Below are 24,294 nucleotides of genomic sequence, written 5' to 3'. Positions count from 1 at the left end.
AGTTAATAGGGAAAGATGTGGGTCCAGTTTCAGTCTTCTTCAGGTTGCCAGCCAGTTCACACAGCACCATTTGTTAAATAGGGAATCTTTTCCCCACTGAATATTTTTAATTGGCTTGTCAAAGATCAGATAACGGTAAGTAGCTGGATTCATCTCTTGGTTCTCTATTCTGTTCCAGACATCTACTTCTCTGTTTTTGTGCCAGAATCATGATGTTTAAATCACTATTTATGACCACCCCAATCCTCTACCACAAAAATAAAGTCACTTAGAAACTTTTTATCAAACTGCAACTTCCACAATGGTGAAAGGATTAAAATTGTCCACTGGACTTTCAAAAACTCGATACCCCAAATTTACCAGACCTATCAATATTCTCCATTAATGTGAGCAAGAGAAAGTTAAAGGAAACGGATAAAAGAAAACACTTCTGAGGAAGAATCAGCAGAAAAATCCTGGCAACATGAAATACCAGTCCAGACTAACCCCTTCAAGGGAATATGAGGTAGCTAATGCAGAGGATTCCCCCTATAAAGAAATGTTAGAAATAACATAAGGGGAATTTAAAATACAGATGATGAAAACAATGAAGGAAACTGATGATAAAGTGGAAAATAACCAAAAGGAAATTTAAAAACAGAATCAAATAAGAGATGACTGATATGAAGGATAGTGAAAGGATATAGTATAGCTGAAGAAGCTGAAGCAGTCAATTAGGGAACTTAAAGATGCAATAGAAAGTATCAACAACAGATTACATCTTGCAGAATAAAGAGTCTCAGAGTTAGAGGATAAAACTCTTGAGATAGATAGTTAAAGAGGCAGAAAAGAAGAGAGAGAAAGCAGAATGTTCACTGACAGAATTATGGGACTTTATGAAGCGTTCAAACATATGAGTCATAGGTATCCCAGAAGGGGTAGAAGAATGCCCCAGAGGAATGCAAGCCATACTACAGAATATTATAAATTAAAATTTCTCAAAGATTCTGACACACTCCTTTCAGAGGAACATCGAACCCCTGGTGGCCTCAACTCAAATACAGATTCTCCAAGACACATTGTGTTGAACCTGTCCAAAGTCACGACAAAAGAAAAGATTTTTCAAGCAGCCGGGAGTATGCGCCAACTGACCTACAGGGGCAAGTCCATTAGGCTTTCCATCAACTTCTCTAATGAAACTTTTCAAGACATAAGACAATGGTGATCTACCTTTAGTCTACTTAAACAGAACAATTTCCAGCCCTGAATTTTATATCCCGCTAAGCTAAGCTTTAAAATTGACAGAGAAATCAAATCTTTCACTGATATGCAAACATTGAGGAAATTTGCCACAACAAGACCAGCTCTACAGGAAATACTTCAACCTGTTCTACACACTGACCATCACAATGGACCGTCAGCAAAGAAAACACCCAGAAATTAAAGGACAAAACCTAGCTTCCACAATGATGCAAAAGACAAAACTAAGCAATGGACTTTCACAAAATAAGAGGCATAGAACGCGACCACACTTATCAATTATCTCAATAAATGTCAATGGCTTGAATTCTCCACCGAAGAGGCATAGATTGAATGATTGAACTAAAAAACACAAGCCATCTATTTTCTGACCGCAGGAAACACACCTCATGTCAAAAGACAAATTAAAACTCAGAGTTAAGGGTTGGAAGACAATTTTTCAGGCAAACAGAATTCAGAAGAAAAGAGGAGTTGCAATCTTATTTTCATATACATGTGGATTTAAAGCAACTAAAGTCAAAAAAGACAATGATGGTCACTGCATATTGGTCAATAGAAAAATACAACAAGAAGACATTTCAATTCTAAATATTTATGCACCTAATTTAAATGCTCCCAGATGCTTGAAACAGACCTTACTTAGTCTGAATATGATATACTATAACACCATGATAACAGGGGACTTTCACACTCCTCTTACCAAGCTGGACAGAACCTCTAAACAGAAATTAAACGAAGATATAAGAGATTTAAATGAGACCCTAGAACAACTGTGCTTGATAGACGGATCTAGAACACTCCATCCCAAAGATAAAGAATATACATTCTTCTCATCATCCCATGGAACATTCTCCAAAATTGATCATATCCTACTACACAAAACAACCCTCAACAGAATCAAAAGAACTGAAATTTTACCTTGCATCTTCTCAGACCACAAGGCACTAAAAGTGGAACTCAACTTCAACAAAAACGTTCAACCTTACAGAAAGGCATGGAAGTTAAACAACCTTATGCTAAATGACAGTTGGGTACTTTTTCCAATAAAAAAGGAAATCATTGACTTCCTTGAGAATAACAATAATGAAGATACAAGCTACTCAAACCTGTGGGATACCGCAAAATCAGTCCTGAGAAGAGAATGTATTGCTTCAGAAGCCTACATTCAAAAAACAGAAAGAGAGTGCATCAACAAAATCACAAGCCATCTTATGCAATTAGAAAAAGAACAATCTAAGTCCAAACCCAGCAGAGGAAAAGAAATATCCAAAATCAAATCAGAGATTAATGAAATTGAAAACAAAAGAATCATTCAGAAAATTAATGAAACAAGCAGTTTGTTTTTTTTTTTTTAAATAAATCAGATAAACCTTTGGCCAGACTAGAAATAAAAAAGTAAAATCTCTAGTAACCTCAATCAGAAATGATAAAGGGTAAATAACAACAGATGCCATAGAGATACAAAAGATTATCTCTGAATACTGTAAGAAACTCTGTTCCCAGAAATTGACATTGTGAAGGAAATGGATCAATATTTGGAAACACACCCTCTCCCTAGACTTAGCCCAGAAGAAATAGATCTCCAGAACAGACCAATTTCAAGCACTGAGATCAAAGAAAGAATAAAAAATCTCCCAACATTGGTTTTATTTCTGAGTAATGTCTTGGCTATTCAAGGGTTTTTCTGATTCCATATAAAATGAAGTATTTTTTTGAGATCTTTAAAGTATGACAGGGGAGCTTTAATAGGGATTGTGTTAAAATTGTATACTGCTTTTGGTAGTATGGAAATTTTAACAATGTTGATTCTTCCCAGCCATTAGCATGGTATGTTTTTCCATTTGTTAACATCTTCAGCTATTTCTTTTCTTAGAGTTTCATAGTTCTCTTTATAGAGATCTTTCACATCCTTTTTTAGATAAACTCCCAAATATTTCATCTTCTTTGGCACTACTGTGAACGGAATAGAGTCCTTAACTGTTTTTTTCAGCTTGAATATTGGTGGTAAATAGAAAGACTACCGATTCATGAGTGTTGATTTGGTAACCTGAGAAGCTGCTGTATTCCTTGATTACTTCTAAGAGTTTTGTACTAGAATCCCTTGTGTTTTCCAGATATGCAATCATATCATCTGTGAAGAGTGAATGTTTGATCTCTTCTGACCCTATGTGGATACCCTGGATCACCTGTTCTTGCCTAATTGTGAAGGCTAAGACTTCCATTAGAATGCTAAAAAGCAGTGGAGACAATGGGCAACCTTGCCAGGAAGCAGGCATCTGAGTGGAAAGGATTTCAATTTAACAGCATTCAATATGATATTGGCTGTGGGTTTGCTGTAGATGGCCTCTATCAGTTTAAGAAATATCCCTTCTATACCAATTTTCTTAAGTGTTCTGATCATGAAGGGATGCTGGAGGAATCACGCTACCAGACCTCAGACTATACTACGAATCAACAGTGATCCAACCAGTATGGTACTGGCACAAAAACAGAGAGGTAGATGTATGGAACAGAATAGAGAACCAAGAGAGGAACCTAGCTACTTATCATTATTTGATCTTTGACAGGTCAATTAAAAACATTCACTGGGGAAAAGATTCCCTATTTAACAAATGGTGCTGGGTGAACTGGCTGGCAACCTGTAGAAGACTTGAAACTGGACCCACACCTTTCACCATTAACTAAGATAAACTCACTGGGTTAAAGATTTAAACTTAATGCATGAAACTATAAAAATACTAGAATAAACTACAGGGAAAACTTTTGAAGAAATTTGCCTGGGTGAATATTTTATGAGGAGGACCCCCCAGGCAATTGAAGCAGCATCAAAAATACACTACTGGGACTTGATTAAACTAAAAACTTCTGCACAGCCAAGAACACAGGAAGTAAAGCAAACAGACATCCCACAGAATGAGAGAAGATATTTGTACATTATTTTTCCAATAAAGGTATAATAACCAGAATCCACAGAGACCTCAAATGTATTAGCAAGAAAAGAATAAGTGATCCCATCTCAGGCTAAGCAAGGGACTTGAAGAGAAACTTATCTGAAGAAGACAGGCACATGGCCTACAGACATATGAAAAAATGCTCATCATCCTTAATCATCAGAGAAATGCAAATCAAAACTACTTTGAGATATAATCTAACTCCAGTAAGATTTGCCCATATTACAAAATTCCCAGACCAGAGATGTTGGCGTGGATGTGGAGAAAAGGGAACACTGCTGGTGGGCATGTTCCATTTGGAAAGATGTTTGGAGAACACTTTGAAATCTAAAAATAGACCTCCCATTCGATCCTTCAATTCCTCTACTAGGTATATACCCAGAAGAGCAAAAATCACATTATAACAAAGATATTAATACCAGAATGTTTACTTCAGCCCAATTCATAATTGCTAAATCATGGAAGAAGCCCAAGTGCCCACTGACCCACGAATGGATTAATAAATTGTGGTATATGTACACCATGGAATATTATGCAGCCTTAAAGCAAGATGGAGAATTTACCTCTTTCACGTTTACATGGATGGAGCTGGAACACATTCTTCTTAGCAAAGTATCTCAAGAATGGAAGAAAAAGTATCCAAAGTATCCCTACTATGAAAGTAATTTATAGCTTTCATATGAAAGCTATAACCCAATTATAGTGTAAGAATATGGGGAAAGGGAGGAGAGGGGAGGGGGAGGATGGGGGAAGGGAGGGTAATTGGTGGCACCACACCTACAGGGCATCTTACAAAGGTACATGTGAAACTTACTAAATGTAGAAATAAATGTTTTAACACAATAAATAAGAAAAAACCAGAAAGGCTGTGTTAACCAGTGTGATGAAAATATTTCAAATTGTATATAAAAACAGCACATAGTACCCCATGATTGCATTAATGTACACAACTATGATTTAATAAAAAAAAAAAATCTCCCCCCCAAAAAATGCCTAGTCCGGATGGCTTCACACCAGAATTCTATCAAACCTTCAAAGAAGAGCTTATTCCCATATGATGTAGAAATTATTCCAAAAAAGTAAGAAGGAAGGAATCTTACCCAGTCTTACCCATGTTTTATGAAGCAAACATGACCCTGATACCAAAAACAGGAAAAGACCCAACTAAGAAGAGAATTTCAGACAAGTTTCACTAATGAATATAGATGCAAAAATCCTCAAAAAAATCCTAGCCAATAGATTATAGCTTATTATCAAAAAAGTCATATATCATGATCAAACAGTTTTCATCCCAGGGATGCAAGGCTGGTTTATTTGTTTGTTTTGTAGTTTTTGGCCGGGGCGGGGTTTGAACCCACCACCCCTTGTATATGGGGCCAGCGCCCTACTCCTTTGAGTCACAGGTGCCACCCAGCAAGGCTGGTTTAATATGTGCAAATCCATAAACATTATTCACCATATCAACAGAAGCTAAAGCAAAGCCCATCTGATCCTCTCAATAGATGGAGAAAAAGCATTTGATAAAATCCAGCACCTTTTGTAATTAGAACACTGAAGAGTTTAGGCATTGGTGGCACATTTCCTAAACTGATTGAAGCTATCTATGACAAACCCATGGCTAATATTTTACTGAATGGAGTTAAACTGAAAGCTTTTCCACTTAGAACTGGAACCAGACAAATTGTCCTCTGTCGCCATTACTATTCAACATAGTGCTGGAAGTTCTAGCCAATACAATTAGGCAAGACAAGGAAATAGGGCAGCACCTGAAGGAGCAAAACAGGAGAGTGGAAAATAGAAGGAATTTAGTCACAAGCAACACTAATAAAGGACCTTGTCTATATTTTGAAGCTGAGAAGAGCTAAGGGACCTCAAGGACTGGATACCCATTTATTGAGTAGCCATGAGGGTCCCTGGAAGTATGTTAACTTCCTTTCCTCAAATGGGGTTTGGGCCTGAGCTGAATGAGATTCAGGTAGAAGTCAGAAACAAACAGTACATACCTGCTGGTTTTGATTGGCTACCCTTTAAACGAATCAAAATTAGAGAATGGGTGGGGGTGCAGGGATGTAAAGTCAACCTATCAGAACAGCTGTTCTTAACCTGTGGGTCGCAACCCCTTTGTAACAATGAAAATACATTGCGGCATTAGAAAGGTTGAGAACCACTGTATTAGAAGAATGAATTCTAGTACATTACCAGAGTTTCATTTTAAACATGGTAGAGTGATAGGCCAGACCAAGACATTACCCTGTTTTTCAAAGAAATTCCCTTCTCCCCCCAAACAGACAAACAAAACAATATTACTACAACCAGATTGTATTCCTCCAAGAGGTCCAGAGCACTAGGAATGTAGGAGACAGACAAACCAATCTGGATTGGTTTGAAAAAATATTCATCTAGCTTCAGGAAAAGAAGCCTTAAAAATTATTTACACAGGTGCTGGCTCAGGTTTCTATTGAATCTGGCCTCAGTATACTCTCAGACACGCCTCTGGCTGAACAAGGGAAATGAATGGACTTAAGAAGATGGAAGATAGTTTATGGCCTTTGTTAACTTTTCTCCTGGTCCATGGCTTGGAACTGGAATTTTATGGGAAGGTCTGACCTACCCTGTTGGGGAAAAAGATACACAGAGAGCTCTGACACCTTTAAGATCAAATCCTAGAAGCCAGGACAGGCAATGACACATGCTGGTTGAGTCGATAGAGGAATGTTTCTCACAGTGTCCTGGAGGCAAGAAGGAAGAGATTGACCTTTGATATATTCTCATACAAATGCAGTTGGCTTTCTTGTTCTTAATTAAGTAATGCTGAAGAGAAGTGGTTGGCTGGGAATCTAAGGCTTCTTTTACTCAGAGATCTACCACAGGTACCATCTCTCATCTTTCCTTTCTGTTTCTCTAGGGAACACCATGAATATATGTGTGCCTATAATCAATGCCTCACTTCAGGAAACGGAGCCACAAGTAGGCACCAGGAGCTGTATTATAGATCATCTAGTTCTTATAATAGTTCTGTGGGCTATTATCCTTACAGAGGCACAGAAAAGTTAAGTGATTTGCTTGAGAAGTTACATGGTCTACTAAGTTTTGGGACTAAGACTTAATAGACCATGTCAGCCTATTTTCCAAAGACAATGCATACAAAGTAAACCAATGACCAATGGAGACATCTGCAGTATCTATAAAGTTTTAGGTATTTACTATTGAAAATTTTTGTTAAAGAATTATATTGTTATATATTTATTGTTAAAATTTTTAAGATTATATAGTTCAACCATTTTATTACTCAGATAGAAATTTTTAGCATGCAAAGAGAGAAGGAAACATGCCTAAGATAAGTTGTTGGCAGAGCCAGAATCCCATCTGTTGCTTTTACACTGCATCTTGTTCTACTATCTGAACAGTAGCCAGTTTGCAAAAAGAACAGAAACTAGTGTTGAGCAGCTATAAACAGTTCATCATGGGGAGGAGCCAGGCACAAAGGCCAACTGAAGGCTTGTCAAGATGTTTCTTGCATCTGACAAGGTTTCCCACAATGACCTCCAGATTCCACAGTGTTCTTTAAACAAGTCTCCTGCTTTCACGCCACTCTATCTTTGCTCAATTTGTTCCCTTTCCTGAACTATTCTTCCCTTTTTGTACCTGGAAAACTCTTACACATACCTCAAGACCTGAATCAACCCTTAATACCTCTGTGAAATCTTCCCAATGTTTCTAGGTAAACTAACTCATTCTCTCATTCTCTTTGTTCAGGGAATTGTGCCCCTAAATTCTAATACAGCACTGATATCACTTGTTATGTTGGTAACTGTGTGTTATATTCACCTCACAACCACTAACTAGTTGTATGAATTTGGGTAAATCACTTATGTCTTCAGTTCCCTCATTTGCAAATTGAGGGTCAAAATAATTACATCATAGGGTTTTTGTGAAGACTGAATGAAAAAATGTCTATAAAGCATCAAATATCAAATGCATATAGAGTGCTCAATAGTTTTTGTTGTTATCTCATATCTTTTATCTCAGTGCCTGGTACAGGTCCAGTGTACACAATAAGCACCAACTATTGCCAAGGAAGGGGAGGGGAGAGGTTTGGGTAGAGGGAGGGTAATTGGTGGGGCCACACCTATGGTGCATCTTAAAATGGGTACAGGTGAAACTTACTAAATGCAGAATTCAAATTCTTCATACAACAACTAAGAAAATGCCATGAAGGCTATATTAAACAGTTTGATGAAAATATTTCAGACTGTATATGAAACCAGCACATTGTACCCCTTGACTGCACTAATGTACACAGCTATGATTTAATAATAAAAAATAAATAAAAAATAAAAAAGAAGAGAAATATTGTTGCAAAGCTATACTATGTGTATTTTAAGCTAACTGTTATCACAAAAGAGTTGAAAAGTTAAATAAAGTACTTTTCAGCCTTTTTTATCTCACAGCACACTTAAATCTATAGTTAAACTTCTGATGTACACTTAAACTATGTTGATCAAAAAAAGAGTAATAAACAAAGAAAAAAAACAACTATTAAATAAATGTATGCTAGGTGGGAAAAATGCCAGTCATCAAATAGCCATGTTGGATACCATTGCATTCAGGATACTCTCTTATGAGTCTATAAAGTCCTTATTGAAGACTAGAATAGCGTTCTGTAATCTTTTCTGGGTTATAGAGCTTTTGAGAACTACATGAAAGCTATGAAAACTCTCCACAAAATAATTCATCACATGCAGATACACACAAAAAACCTGGCAAGAATCCTCACACCAAGAAATGTTTTACAGAGCCCTCCCACCACACACTACCATTAGTACTCATTCTCCTGCTAAGAGAGAAGACATACTGTTACAGAAGATGGTCTCACACAATGGCAGAGTTAGAGAGAACTAACAAGGACTGAGCACTTTCTGGGAGCCAAGGACTGTGCTAAATGTTTACTATGCTGCTTTACATAACTCTTGCGGGTTCCAAGGCAACAACTTCTGTGGCTCTGCTGATTGGCTGTGAGGCAGGAGAGTCCCTCAGGCAGGAGATAATAAATGGTAGAGAGACCCTCATTTCTGCCATTTATATGTTATATGAATCTGGGAAAGTAATTTCCTCTCTGTGGGCCTCAATTTCCTCATCCATGAAATGGTTTTGCCAGATTTTTATAATTCCAAGTTTTCTTCACATTTTAAGAAGTTGCCACCATTTAAAGGTTCTGTGATTCTCAGCACTGCAATTTTTTGAAGTCTCTTAATTAAACAACTTGTGACCAAATCAACTCTCCTGAATGTAAACAAGCTTGTGATCTGTAGGAATACGCTTATATAACTTAAAATGGTGAGAAGACCAGTCTCCAGGGCCCACATCCAGATACCACAATAAAATATGAAGGTCCATCCACACAATGAGGTATCCCACGAGAGGAAGGAAGAACAGAATTTTAGAACCCATAGGAAAACAAAATATTGTATCTGTGACTTTTTATGTCTGTCAAAAAAAAAAAAAAACAATAATCTCTTTTGTCTTACATCAGATAGGAGCAGAATGAATTTCTCTTTCTCCTGGCCCCATGGAAACACTCTGTTACATGTTCCTTTGAGAAGGCTCAGAGACAAGCACCAAGGAACCATGAGTCTTTCATTTATTTATATACATTCTGTCTCTGAGTTCTTCCTCTAGCAAAAGTTTCATGAACACAGGTGTTAAAGTGTGCTTCTTGTTCTATGGTTGTGTGGTTAAGAACTACCAAGCCTGCCTTCATCAGAATCAGAATTTTCCCTTTGAAGAGTATGAGTTGGTAGAAAGAGTATGGCCCACATTTCCATTGCCCTATTTAATGAAGAAAGTTGTTGATGAACTACTAGCTGTTTTAAGTTTTGGGGGGCTTTCTTAGGAAGACAAGTTCCCTGTGATGTTAATGCTATTCAGCGGCTCTTTGGTATTTCCCCATGGTGTTTATGTCTTTCTTAACTTCCTCCTCTTGTATTTGACTTTATTGTCCCTCTTCACTGTTGCCTTTCTTGTTTTGTCCTTTATGTCTAGTGTATTCATATATTTGAAGTGCATGTATGCTATAGCAGAATAAATGCTTTTTTTGATCCCAGAAGAAATGGATTCAAATTACACCTATAGCATTTACTATCTGTAGATTCATAGGCAAAGCCTCAGTTTGATCATATTTCAAAAAAACAAATGAATGACCTTGCCCCAGGTAGTTATAAAGTTAAAATGGGAAGTGTACATGGTGACCTTTTATCCACTGAAGAACTTTAAGGTTAGCCACATTTATGATCACTAGACTCTGTATCTTCAGTAAGTAAACCCAATGTCTTTCATGCAATAAGCACTTAGTAAATGTTTACCGATTGAATGCATGGGGAAATTACTACCACGCCTGTTCTCATAAGGGGCTTTGTAGAGACAGGCATTAGTCTGGCTAGGTGGTATAGTGATTTCACAAGGGCATCTTAGTAGTCACAACACAGACTGAAAGCAAAGGAACTGAGAATTCTCATCCTTGTTCCTTTTATTGAGTCATTCATTTCCCAACCTCCCCATCTTAGTTCAATTTACTAATAGGTTTGTAGGTACAAAGACTCCTTGAATGCTGAAAGCAGATGCCTGGCTATGAAGGGACAGGGAAGGAGCATGAACACATGACTATTATCACTGAAGATACTGTTTTTTGTTACAATAATGGCTTCTTGTAGAGTTCATCCCTTCATCCTGAGGGACAGTGTATTTCTTGTTATGGGCCTAGAACACAGGGAAGCAAGAAATAGCCCTTATTTCTAAAGAGAAAGTGGGTCCAACACTTATCCTACAATAGCAACTAACTGCAAAAATGAACTTTCCAGAGTTTTCCAGTCACGAAGAAATTCCCTTGAGAGATTGAAGATGCTTCAGGCTGCAGAATATAGACAGGTACCAAAAAAAAAAAATGATAAGGAACTAGAAAATTGGTAAGACATGGTGGAAGGAGGCAATGGACTAAAAAAATATTGCAGTGACAAAGGACCTGTAAACATTATAGCTATTTACATTATAGTGCAAGTGCTCTGGCAAATTCTTATTAATCCCTGTTTCATAAAATGCACAGAGTATAAATAATCAGGCACAGGGAGCTATAAAGCAGCAATGAAAACTTTTTGGCTAGGCTCCCAAATTTGTCACCAACAGACTTGGGTGGGCACAAACTGCAATGATTTGCAGGGCTAAATTATTTATTCTTCAAGCCTGTGATCTGGTCCTTTTATGGGGAGGTTTAGAATTCAGCCAGCAAGTACACGAAGAAAGAGAATCAGGGGATGACACACGTGGATATTGTGATCCACAAGTCAGCTGGCCACCTGGGACATACTTTCTATGAGACAAAGTTTTACTGTAACACCTGCTGCCAGATAGTCCCCAGTCTGGAATACATATGGCATCCAATAAAACTCATTCATATATACTTCATAGAAGTCCATATGCTTGCAGTACAAATGTCTAGAAAAAGTATCAATTTTTTTTTTTCAATTTCTGCTCTAGGTATTTCAAGAGGGAGTTATCTAGATCATCAGAATAAAAGGATCCTCTTTCAGCATTTCCAGATTTCTTTTTCTCCTGTTCAGTATAAAATTTAGCATCAAGAGGCCACTAGAGAAGATAATTCTGTGTAAACAAAATAACCAAATTTGACTGGCCAATGGGGAAGAATTTTTAAAATTAGATAATCTTGAGAATTACTAAGATACCAAGAGAATGGAAAGAATAAATTTTACTATGCAGATCTGCAAGTTTAAGAGTGACAATTTGAAGCAGGGGTCAACAAACTACAGTATACAAACTAAATCCAGTGTACTATTTCTTTTAGTGAGGCTTAAGAGCCGAAAATGATTTTTATGTTTTTAGAAGATTTAAAAAAAAAATCAAAAATCTTTCTCAGACAAACAAACACTAAGGGAATTTGTAATGACTCAATTTGACTTACCTACAATAAATGCTTACATGTATTCTATACGTGGAATAGAACAATCGATATCCACCAGAGCAAAAACACCCCAAAGTTGAAACTCACAGTGTTTATAAAGCAATAACACAGGGAAAGAACAAAATAACCAGGTAACAGTCAAAATGATGACCAGAATAGTATCTCACAAACCAATACTAACACTGAATGAGGATGGCCTTAATTCTCCTCTTAAAAGATGTGGATTGGCTGAATGGATAAATAAAACCACAACCCAAATGTACACTGTCTCCCAGAAATCCATTTAATTGGCAAGGATTCTCATAAACTCAAGGTAAAGGGGTGGAAATAAACAGTCCATGCAAATCAAACCAAAAGCAAGCAGAATCACCTGTTCTCTTGTCAAATAAAATACTTTAAATCAACAATAGTAAAAAAAGGCATTATATAGTGATAAAGGGATCAATTCAACAAGAAAATGCAACAATCTTAAATATATGGACACATAATACTAGAGCTCCAAGATTCATAAAGCAAATGCTACAGTATCCAAGGAAAGAAATAAACAGCAACATCATAATAAGCCAGGGAATTCAACACTGCATTCATAGAACAAGGCAGAAGATCAACAAAGAAACTCTGGACTTAAATGGGACTCCAGAAAAATGGACCTAATAGACATTTATAGAACATTTTATCCCTAATCTGCAGAATATACATTTTTCTCATCAGTACATGGGATATTTTTTCTAAGGTAGATCATACTTTAGGATACAAAACAAGTCTCAGGAAATTTAGAAAAATCAAAATCATACCATATCTTCTCAGATTACAGTAGGTTAAAGTTAGAAATCTAAGAGGAAATCTCAAAATTGCATAAGTACATGAAAATTAGACAATCTGTTTCTGAATGATTGTGGGTTATTAATTAAATTAAGATGGAAATAAAAAAAGATGTTTCATATTGGATGACAAGGGTGACACAAGCTTTAAAATCTATGGGAGACAGAAAAAGCAATGGTCTGGGGCAGCGCCTGTGGCTCAGTGAGTAGGGTGCTGGCTCCATATACCGAGGGTGGTGGGTTCGAACCAGGCCCCAGCCAAACTGCAACAAAAAAATAGCCGGGCCTTTTGGTGGGCACCTGTAGTCCCAGCTACTTGGGAGGCTAAGGCAAGAGATTTGCCTAAGCCCAGGAGTTGGTTGTTGCTGTGAGCTGTGATGCCACAACACTCTACCGAGGATGACAAAGTGAGACTCTGTCTCTAAAAAAAAAAAAAAGAAAAAGCAATGCTCTGAAAGTTCATAGCCTTAAGGGATTACATGAAAAAGACAGGAAATTAAAAAATTAACAATCTAATGTCAGATCTCAAGGAACTAGAAAAAGAAGAAAAAATTGAACATAAAGCTAGCAGAAGAAAAGAAATAAAACTCCCAGAAGACCAAAAATCACACCATAACAAAGATATTTGTATCAGAATATTTATTACAGCCCTATTCATAATTGCTAAGTCATGGAAAAAGCCCAAGTGCCCAACGATCCACGAATGGATCAATAAATTGTGGTATATGTACACCATGGAATATTATGCAGCCTTAAAGAAAGATGGAGACTTTACCTCTTTCATGTTTACATGGATGGAGCTGGAACATATTCTTCTTAGTAAAGTGTCTCAAGAATGGAAGAAAAAGTACCCAATGTACTCATCCTTATTATGAAACTAATGTAGGACCTTTACATGAAAGCTATATCCCAGTTATAACCTAAGAATAGGGAGAAAGGAGAAAGGGAGGGGAGGGAGGGGGAAGGAGGGGGATTAATGGGATTACACCTGCGGTGCATCTTACAAGGGTATATGTGAATCCTAGTAAATGTGGAATGAAAATGTCTTAGCAAAATAACTTAGAAAATGCTACAAAAGCTATGTTAACTAATGTGATGAAAATGTATCAAACGATCTATGAACCAAGTGTATGGTGCCCCACGATCATACTAATGTACACAGCTATGGTTTAATAAAAATAAATATAAAAAAAGAAAAGAAATAAAACTCAGAGCAGAACTAAATAAAATGGAAACTAAATAAAATAATACAAAGGATGAACAAAACAAAAAATTGATTCTTTAAACAGATAAATAAAATTGATAGACTACTAATTAGATTAATCAGAAATAGAAGGGAAAGGACTCACAAAGCCCAATCGCAAATGAAAAAGTAGACATTACTACTGATACTATTAAAATACAAATTATCTTCTGTGCCTCCTATGAAAATTTCTACACAAACTAGAAAACCTACAGGAAAGGATAAATTCTTGAAAAACACACAACCACCCAAGGCTGAATCAGGAAGAAACAAATCCTGAATAGACTGTTAAATGAGTAGTGACATTGAAACAGTAATAACAAATCTCCAACAAAATAAAAGTGCTGGCCCAGATGGATTTACAGCTGGATTCTACCAGATCTACAAAAGAAAAACAATATTTAATGCAATATGAAAATTAAATTAAATTCAAATGTTAGTGTCCATAAAGTTTTACTGGAACACAGCCATACCTATTAGCTTATATATTATCTACAGCTGCTTTCACACTCAAAGGCAAAATTAAGTAGTCAAGACAGAGGACATTAGATCTGCAAAGCCTAAACTATGTACTACCTAACCCTTTACAATAAAAGCTTACTAACGCCTACTCTAAATCTTAAATGTAGCATTTAACGAAACCAGAAATGAAAGATAAGAGGAGCTTTGTGAAAAGATCTGTAGGACTTGCCAAATTGGGATCAGTCATCTCCTTGGCCAAAAGTACCTGATCAAGGTTTTGTTGAAGCTGCAAGCAGTTCCTCCTAGTAGAATTAATTTGGCCCTCAGAAATGTTGCTCAAAAAGTCAGGCAGTGAAGAGAACACTGACATACACCAAAAACTCTCTGCAAGGCTCTAAGCAAGAGGTAACATTCAATTCCATATGAGCTGAGGTGGGAGAGAATGGATTTAAAAGACAGAAAGAGTTCAATGAGGGTTCGCTTACATTTCTTCCCTCACAAAATCCTAGGGCAAGAGAAAGAATCAAAGCTATACTTATGTAAAATTTGCCAAGGAAACTAAATTGGGACCTATTGTAAACATCAGTGAGGATGGTGTAATTCCTTGAGTTCAGAATGTAAACTACAGTTTCAATTTTATGATGTGTACCAAACAGTGCTCCATGTGTACAAAACAAATGGACATACAATCTCCAATGTTTTACTAGAAAATGTCTGAAAAATAGTAAATTATTGAGCACATAATGTACATGATGAATTAATTAACCCTCTTTGAAACATGATGAGGTAGAAATAGGAATACATAACCTGATTTTCCTTATGAGAAAATGGAAAAGAAAGGAAGTTACCCAGTCATGGTTACAAGGGAGACTCTCAGAGTCCTGTGTTTTAACCCAGGCCGTCCATAGTGTACTCTCTCAGATAGCCCTCTCTCCATCTTAACACTGATTTTTAATTGATTAGGATCTGAGATTTATCATCTGCTAGGAAGACAAAAGCAAAAGTGCATACAGATATAAAGGGATATTTGTTTGCTGAAATAATGGTGATATTTGTTACTTGTAGAACTGTCACAAAAAGTCTAAGCTGGAAGTGCATTTTAAAAACCTCTAGTTCAACTTCCTTACTTTACAAACAGGGAAAACTAAGGTCCAAAGGGAAAAATTTCTAATTTAAGGCTGCCCAACTAAACTTGTCTGAGCACTTATCCCTATGTATGGGCATTACCTTCCTTTGACTTCCTAGCCTCTTAGGTAGCATCCAGTTGCCCTCCCTTTCCCCTCCCTACTCATTCTACCTATCCCTCAAATCAGCTATTTCTCCTCCTGCCTGTTTCTAAACCACAGATCATCCCCTGAAGCACAAATTCATTCATATTATCTCTATATTCTCTCTCTCCTTTAATCAGATTTTAGTGATTTTACTCCCATGACCTAGTACTATTATTTTTCACTGAAAAATATACAGACCCTTCCCTGCCCAGTCTCACCATCACCCTAATGCCCTAGCATTACTGACAATGAGAAAATGTTGAGCTCTCTCCTCTCTTTCCCCCTCAACAAGAAAACCTGGGAAAATTACAATTGACTCTTTGCTGAGCCCTTCACCAATGAGAGCATTAAATCCTCATGCTTTAAGAACCACAAAAACTAGAAAATGGATTTCTGTCTCACATGTTAGGCTTTTAAATCTTGTACCTGTGCCCAGACCAGAGATTTCTAAAACTATGAACAAAGTGATAATCAACACTCTGAATACTCAGTCTGAGTTAACTGACAACAAACAAATGAGGAAGAGAAAGATTTGTGTTCCTATTCTGCTAAAGACAAATATAAATCCAAAATTCAACAAGGCAGATTCAGAACCACCTTCAGAAAGGCTATTTGGGTAATAAAGATGCATTGTAAAAATGGAAAATAAATCAATACATGTTCTCTTTGGGTAATAAGACAGCCCCTGCTTTCAAAAGGGATAATGATGGCAGTAAAATCAAACCACCCATTGTTACAGATGAGAGAAGAAAGAAAACACCAATAACATTTTTTTTTGCTGTGTGTGTATGTGTGTTTTGTAAACCACTGTCTTCTGTCCTAAAGGGCTCAAGGCTGGAATCTGGGGTCCACATTCCAAACAAGTGAAACGACCAACCATACTATGAAAGGGAAAATTTTGCTGGGGTCCACATTCCAAAGTAACCAAGGAGCTCAGCAGGTTCTCGCTTTACAACTTTTTTAATATTTCAAGTGGTTAAGAAAATTTGGCCCCGTGAGCACATAAAGGCTTATTATTTCAAAGAAAATATTACTGAGTTTCCCTAAGTTATGTGACTGTAGGATCTGGAGCATTTCAAGACTTTGCTGTAAGACTGCGTGCTCTGTAAGTTGGGCTGTTCCCTCTTTCTGCCATCTCTTCTCTTCCTTGTTTTCAAATGTCCCAGGACCCAGGTTATTGCAGAGTTCCTCCCAGGTAGCTTTCCTGGTTGCTCTTCTGCCTGCCTGCCTCCATCCTTCAGCCTTAACTTCTGTAGAAAGTTCCCCTGTGAGATGTATGATATGACAGCAAAATTTTCCCTTTCACAGTGTGGTTGATCATTTTGCCTATTTTCATTTCGCCTGCAAACATCAATTTGGTGACCCAGATTTGTAAAACCCGGAAACAGCATCAAGTATAATCTAATCTATCTAACTATTGAATTTGCTTGTTCACTTGCTAACTTGAACTCCTTTCCCATCTTATATGGCCTGTGGGGCCTGGAATTGTTGATATGCTGGTTATAAGTAAGTGTTTAGGTTCTTTCCATGTTCTATACACAGGGTTTGCTGAATGACAGGGTATGTGGAAGTGGCAGGATATTACTGGGGAAGATGGGGTGATCTGAAATCCCTGGAGTTGCTCCTTACTTTATTTTCTGACAGCCACACTTTACTGAGTACTCTAAACAGAGAAAGGCACTTCTCTCAGGCTCTTTCCAAACTGCCTAGATGCAGGCACTGAGGCCCTGGACTTCCTACTAGCTCAGCATTAACAATAGCATTGGGTCACTTGAGAGTATAAGTGAAACATGCAGTATGTTTTCAGTGATACCAAATGCTAGCTGCCTCCTTGTTGCTTGAAGAACTGAAAGAAAACAACATGACAGGTTTTTGTTTTATAGATATTCCTGCCACCCAGCTAAAATAATGAAACTACACTCATCATTATGATTGGCTTTCGATGAGGAATCCAGTTAAAGGGCACCCACTTTCTACCTTTTCTCTAGATGACACAAACTCTCTAGTGTTTCTGCCATCCTCTGGTGAGTTCCAGCACATTCCTGTGAATGGCCTACATGCATAGCTATCATTCAAGACTGTCCTCAAGGTTTGTAGCCCTTATGCAAAAAAAGATCCTGCATTTTGATTTTATCTTAGAAGTTAACACTTCTAGACCAGTGAGAGGCATGGAATTAGGGCTTAGTAGGAAGTACTTATTTTGTGGAAAATGGGGGCAGAGTGGTTGCTGGTGTTTAACAATTAGGTCTGGTCTCAGAATAGAGTATCTATGTTTATGGGCTGCTTGCCAATGTCCCTTTGATAAGGAAGCCCTCAGTATGAGGGGCAGGGTGAAGAAGTGAAGAGGATAAATAGAAGGTTTAAACCCAGGGTGGCTAGAAGGAAGAAGAGACAAGCATGTATAAGACATCTGGAAATGGGAATTCCCATTGTAGAATGTAGGCTGAGCATATTTGGGGGCTGTGCAGACATGAAATGTTCTAAGCTAAATAAGACTAAGGAGCCAGGGTTTGAGCCCACTTAGCCAAACATAAGATTCAACTTAGCTTTAGGTTATGGACCAGTGGGAAAGCCATCAGGTTTCTGTAGAATACAATAAAAGTGGGTTCTACCTACCTAAGAACTATTAATACAAAGTCAGGTCCCCAGGAGGCAGCAGCAGAAGGGAGGAGGTGCAGAGACTGATGGTCTGCTGAACAGTGAGAACACTTCCTTTCTGGTGCTGAGGCCAGAAAGCCTTTGCTAAGGAACAGTCTCATATTGACCACACAAAACAGGCTGGGAACTCAGTTGGGGTTTCTTCACTTCTAACCTCTCTAATAAGAAAAGTTTTTCTTCCCTTCACTAGATATCAGAGTGGAAAATAAGCAGGAAAAAATTTAAATATTTTTGAATCATTAATTTTCTTTCATTTCTAGGACCCACCAAGCTCCAAGTACCAGCTGGGACCACCTTCACTGACCACATTGACTGTGCAACCAAGGCTGCTGAAGCCAGGGGACCAGCAAGTATGAAAATTTGTTTCTTTAGGCTGATAGCTTCTTTAATAGGGCTCTGCCAGTGATTTCATCTCTGAGATGATTAAATTATGAGCCCTAGAAGGTTGATGTTTTTCTCTGGAAAATAAAGGAGAAAAGTAAATAAAAGTGAATGAGCAAGGCCCTTTACCTTCAGCAGCTCTTTTAAAGAAGACCTTGCAGCTTCCACAAGTGAGAGCTCCATAGTGACAGCCAGAAGCTTCATCCCCACAGATCAGGCAGGTCTTCTGGGGTGGAAAGTAATAGTCGATGGGTAAAACATGGTCCCTAGTAGTCTCCAAACTGAAAAGACACAAATAAGCAATGCAACACATGTAAGTGAGTAGCAAAAATATAGGCTCTTAGAATGAATAGAGAAGTGAAAGATCATGATTTGTATTATTACGTCAGTTTTCATTGGTCTTTCCCCCCAATATTCCCTCCCTTTCCTTAGAAATCTCTGTAGATCACATGGACATCCCTTTGCCACCATTCTGCAACATAAAGGAGCAGAATTCCTATGTTTGAGGCTTTTGTTGAGAAATGATGCACAGTAATGTTGGACATCATTAAGTCTGTCTTCAAAACACTTGGCCATTAAAACATTGATGGCAAGGATGGAGTTTCAGAAGTCACCTTGTCAAACTATCTTCAAGAAGATATATGCCTGAGTTCTTTCAGATGGATGTGAAGGGGACAGGCCAGAAAACCAATCCTAAAACCTTCCTGGAAGGTTTAATTATGAATTTCCCATTAATCAGTTAAGTAATTTATTCAAGTTTGAACAAAAGTAACAGGGTTCTCAAGACCCAAAAGTCAATTTTTGTCTTTCTTATGTTTTATGCCTAAGAGTTAAATGAAACTTAAGTGACCTCTTGGGTTACTCTGCATCAGGTAGATGACAATTACCATACCCTCATCTACAGGAATGTACCTGCCATATTTTATTCTTGCTTACTAAAGAGAAAAGAAAAATTAGCCATAATGGAAGCCTATTTGCTGTGTTAAATGATTTTAAAACCTTGCAACAATTCTGTGAGACAAGCTTGTCTTCTCATTATAACATCCATTGTATAGATGTAAAAAGTAAGACTCAGAGAGGAGAAGCCCAGGATAATTGGACATCAAGCATAGGACTATTACCCTATTGTGTTCTTGCTACTCATGTTTACTTTCTACCAATGGCCCTTTGGTTATTATGCTCAGCATAGTCGTGAGAATCCAAGAAAGCACGAAAGTATATCCTCCCCTAAATTCCAAGTGAGCAGCTATGGTAGGGCAAGAACAAAGAAAGTTTATGCTAAGGAAACACTATACATACACTTTATGTTCAAGACACAAATACCAGCCTTTATTCAAGTCCCAAGAACAACAGAAAGCACTCAAAAAGTTCTACTGAAATGCAAACCCAGTGGCTGGATGTGGTGGCCTATCTTCTCTGCCCATAAGTCTTCCCTCTTCTGCCTTAACTGGAAAGCTGGCAGAGGTCTGCCCACCAAACCAATATTAGCAGGGCTATAAGTTCCACATGAAAGGAGCTGACTTCCAATATACAGTTCACCTAAATGTCAAGAATGTCATTCCTTTAGTTAAAATCATGTCCTTAGGTAAAAAGAGTACCCTCATCCTCAGTATTGAAACAAAGAGAAGAAGCAAAACTTCTTCACAGGTATCTTTCTCCTCTCCCCACTTTTTTGACTTCTGTAACCAGCACAAACATTTCAAGTAAAATTAGAAGGACATGTATTTAGGCACTCTATGTGCCACGCCATTTCATAGACATTGCCTCACTTAATTTTCTTAACAACCCTGCCAAGTAGTTCTGTATCATCCCTATATCACAGAAGAGAAAACTGATGCTCAGAACAATTAAATAAACTTGTCCAAGATCACACATCTAGTATTGCCAGGATTCCATCCCCTGTAAGCCTGACTTCAAAATGTGAATTCTTAACCACTGACAAACCATATAATGAAAATGAAGGTTGAGATAAGGTAAAATGGTTCAACCCAGCTCTTAGCACCTAGCCCTGTGGACAGGCAAAAGAATAGGTGCTGGGCATATAGTGATGACTGAGATACTGTCCTTGCCCTTATGCAATTACCATTGAGTAGAGAAGAAGAATAGAAGGTAAACAACTGTAAAATAACATAGTAAATGATATAATAAGCAGAATCAGACTACTACGGATGAAGAAGCACCTCAAAGACAGGATGATTTTTTGACAGACATAAAGGTATGTATGGGTAAATGAAATGATTGCAATAAAAGATGATAATTATTATACGATTATGAAATAAATATCATATAAACAAAATGGAAACATGCAGAAAGTAAATAAGAGAGGTCTTTTTGTAAAGGGTTTTTACAAAGTAGAAAAGGGGATCTGCTGTTCAAACGGGTATAAAGTTTCAATTAAGCAAACTGAATGGTTCTGCAGTTCAACAGTGTACCTATAGTTAACAATATGGTATCATGCACTTAAAATTTTGTTGAGGGTAAACCTCATGTTAAGTGTTTTTAATACTAAAATATTTCTAAATAAATAGAAATTTTAATCCATAGTAAAATTTAAAATACTATTATTTTTGTTTAAAATAATCTAATCAGGGGGAGGAGACAAGATGGCTGACTGAAGCCAGTTTTCCACAGAGGCTCCCGTCCAGAAGGAGAGTTAAAGGACAAAAATTTAGCAAGTAACCTGGTGGATTTGAGCTGCACTAAGAGAGAAGGTTGGAGAACGCATGTCAACCCCGCTGAGGCGAGCTGTGACCACAAGGATACAAACAAAAGGTACAAAATCCATCATCAACCGGATGGGAGTCCCCTCCCCCATAAGAACGGCTTGGAGTGCCCCACAAACAAGCGGGCAGAGTTCAAAGGTCCTCCCACTACACTCCACAGGAGAGACCCTCTAAAAACTGGACCTACCTCCCCTACTAGGGTGCCATAGCGTTCTCCTGCCAGGCATAAAACAGTGCAGAACTGTGTATGTTCTCTGCCTGAAACTCTGAGCTCCCAGCACTCCCCTCCACTCTCACTCTGGGGTCTGGAGGCCTGTCCCCCAGGAGTTCAGATTCATGGGTGATTTCTCGAGGGGTGGACAGTGCCTGGACTGTGGCAGGTCGGCGCTGAATCTGGGGCATGGGAGTGAGGAGACGACGGTCAGCTGAGAGGGAACCACACCTGACTGGCAGCTCCCTGAGGCACAGTGCAGCAGCCGTCTTTTGGCGACAATACGGCCAGGCATAGAAATGTGTAAAACGGTATGTGTTCTCTGCCTGCGACCCTAAGCTCCTGGCGCTCCCCTCCACTCTCACTCCAAGGTCTGGAGGCCTGTCCCCCAGGAATCCAGACTCTTGGGTGATTTCTCGAGGAGTGTAGACAGTGCCTGGGCTGCAGCCAGTAAGTGCTGGCGGGAGTGAGGAGAGGACGGTCAGCTGAGAGGGAACTGCACCTGAGTGGCGGTTCCCTGAGGCACAGTGTGGTAGCCATCATTTGGCGACAATACGGCTAGGCATAAAACTGTGTAAAACTGTATGTGTTATCTACCTGCGACCCTGAGCTCCCAGAGCTCCCCTCCACTCTCACTCCGGGATCTGGAGGCCTGTCCCCCAGGAGTCCATAATCTTGGGTGATTGCACAAGGAGTGTGGACAGTGCCTGAGCTGCAGCCAGTCAGTGCAGACTCTAGGGGATGGGAGCAAGGAGAGGACGGTCGGATGAGAGGGAACCACACAAGAGCAGCAGCTCCCTGAGGCATAAAACAGCAGCCCACTCTAAGTAGTAATACGGGCTCACCCCTGGATATTCGGAAGCCACACCCCTGTATCCCTGGGCAACCAGAGACCATGAGTAAAGGATTTGCCTGAGGCACCATCAGCTTATAAACCGGGGAAACTCCCAGGGCGGGGCTGACCCAGAGGACTGCTTTACTGAGCCTGGCCCTCAGGAGATCATCAGCCTATAGACAAAGGAAAGCCTCGGGACAGAGCTGACAGCTAACTGAATACAAACCAGCAGGAGCAAAGACAAGCTGATTTGGAAATCAAATCAGCTTCTCTTCTGCAGGGGAACCGCAAAGTTGTTCTGTTCTGTTCTGCAAGTAGCATTAATAGGGGCGGGACTGAACAAGAGTGAGCACCCCACAACCTTCATCAAACGCCCGAGGCTATCAGGCCTCACCTCCTCCTGCTAGAGAGAGGCAGAGCGCAGCGGCCTGGCAGATTTCCTTGTGATTCAGGCAGGTTCATTACAGGCATCAGGGTCAGCCAACTGCAGGGCTATCAGTGACTGGCTGTGACAGTGGTGCATGGTGGGGAAGGAGGCATCAACCTTCCCAGACTGATCTATTGGCTGGGTGGCTCCTCCTGACGCCACGCAGCACTGGAGCAAGCAAGCCACATCAGAGTAGTCACCAGACCCCTGTGATCTAGTTCCCAGAGACCTCTTAAACTCTCTCACCCGAGACAGGTGCAGACTAAGACAATTGATTTGGACCTTTTGAACTGAGCCAATCGCCTGAGGACAAATCAGTTTGTGCCCTGGGTGTGCGGTTGAAGGAAGGTTTGATTTTCCTTTTTCAGTTGTTGCCTATGGTGGGTGGGGTGACTTAATTGCTGATATTTCTCTACAGCTGAGACTTCAATCCAGAGTATCTGTTTCACTAGGGTGGAACAGAAACCAGCTGAAAACAAGACAGAACCACTTAGCCACACAACACCAGATAGGGCCCCAGTTTCTCAGGCCACAACACTGTACAGGCCCTCAACAAAGCCCCAGGGGAAAAATCAAAGGGAGTAAAACAACCATGGGGTGAAATCAGTGGAAAAACTCTGGGAACATGAATAACCAGAATAGATCAACCCCCCCTCAAGGAAAGATACGGCAGATGTAATTGAAGATCCCATTCATAAACAACTGGCTGTGATGTCAGAAATGAAACTCAGAATTTGTATTGCAAACAAGATTAATAAAGTGGAGGAAATTTTGGAATTAAAACTTCAAGCAGCAATTCAAAAGTCGGAATTAGGAATTTGAGGAGAAATTCAAAAGCTGTCTCGAGAATTCAACAAATTTAAAGACAAAACGACCAAAGACTTAGACACACTGAAGCAAGAATTTCCAGCCCTCAAATATCTGAAAAAAAACAGTAGAATCCCTCAGTAACAGAGTGGAGCAAGCAGAAGAAAGGTTCTCTGACATTGAAGACAAAGCCTTTGAATGCTCTCAAACTCTTAAAGAACGGATCATTCTCTCAGAGAGCTCTGCGATAATTCGAAGAGGGCTAATATCCGACTCAGTGGAGTTCCTGAAAC

The 24,294-nt window shown here is 38.9% G+C and overlaps 1 protein-coding gene across 1 annotated transcript in view; it reads right to left on the bottom strand.

Moving 5' to 3' along the window:
• Positions 1-24,294, bottom strand: part of AR (androgen receptor) — a 229,692-nt gene that overhangs the window by 88,537 nt on the left and 116,861 nt on the right. The window contains exon 3 of the mRNA XM_053579728.1: positions 19,128-19,279. Within this exon, the coding sequence (XP_053435703.1) occupies positions 19,128-19,279 (152 nt within the window). The remainder of the gene's footprint in view (positions 1-19,127; positions 19,280-24,294) is intronic.

Source organism: Nycticebus coucang, chromosome X (genome assembly GCF_027406575.1).
Source record: "Nycticebus coucang isolate mNycCou1 chromosome X, mNycCou1.pri, whole genome shotgun sequence".
Taxonomy (NCBI): Eukaryota; Metazoa; Chordata; class Mammalia; order Primates; family Lorisidae; genus Nycticebus; species Nycticebus coucang.
Note: the sequence above shows the minus strand (reverse complement) of the source record. Positions and strands in the feature narration are given on the sequence as shown.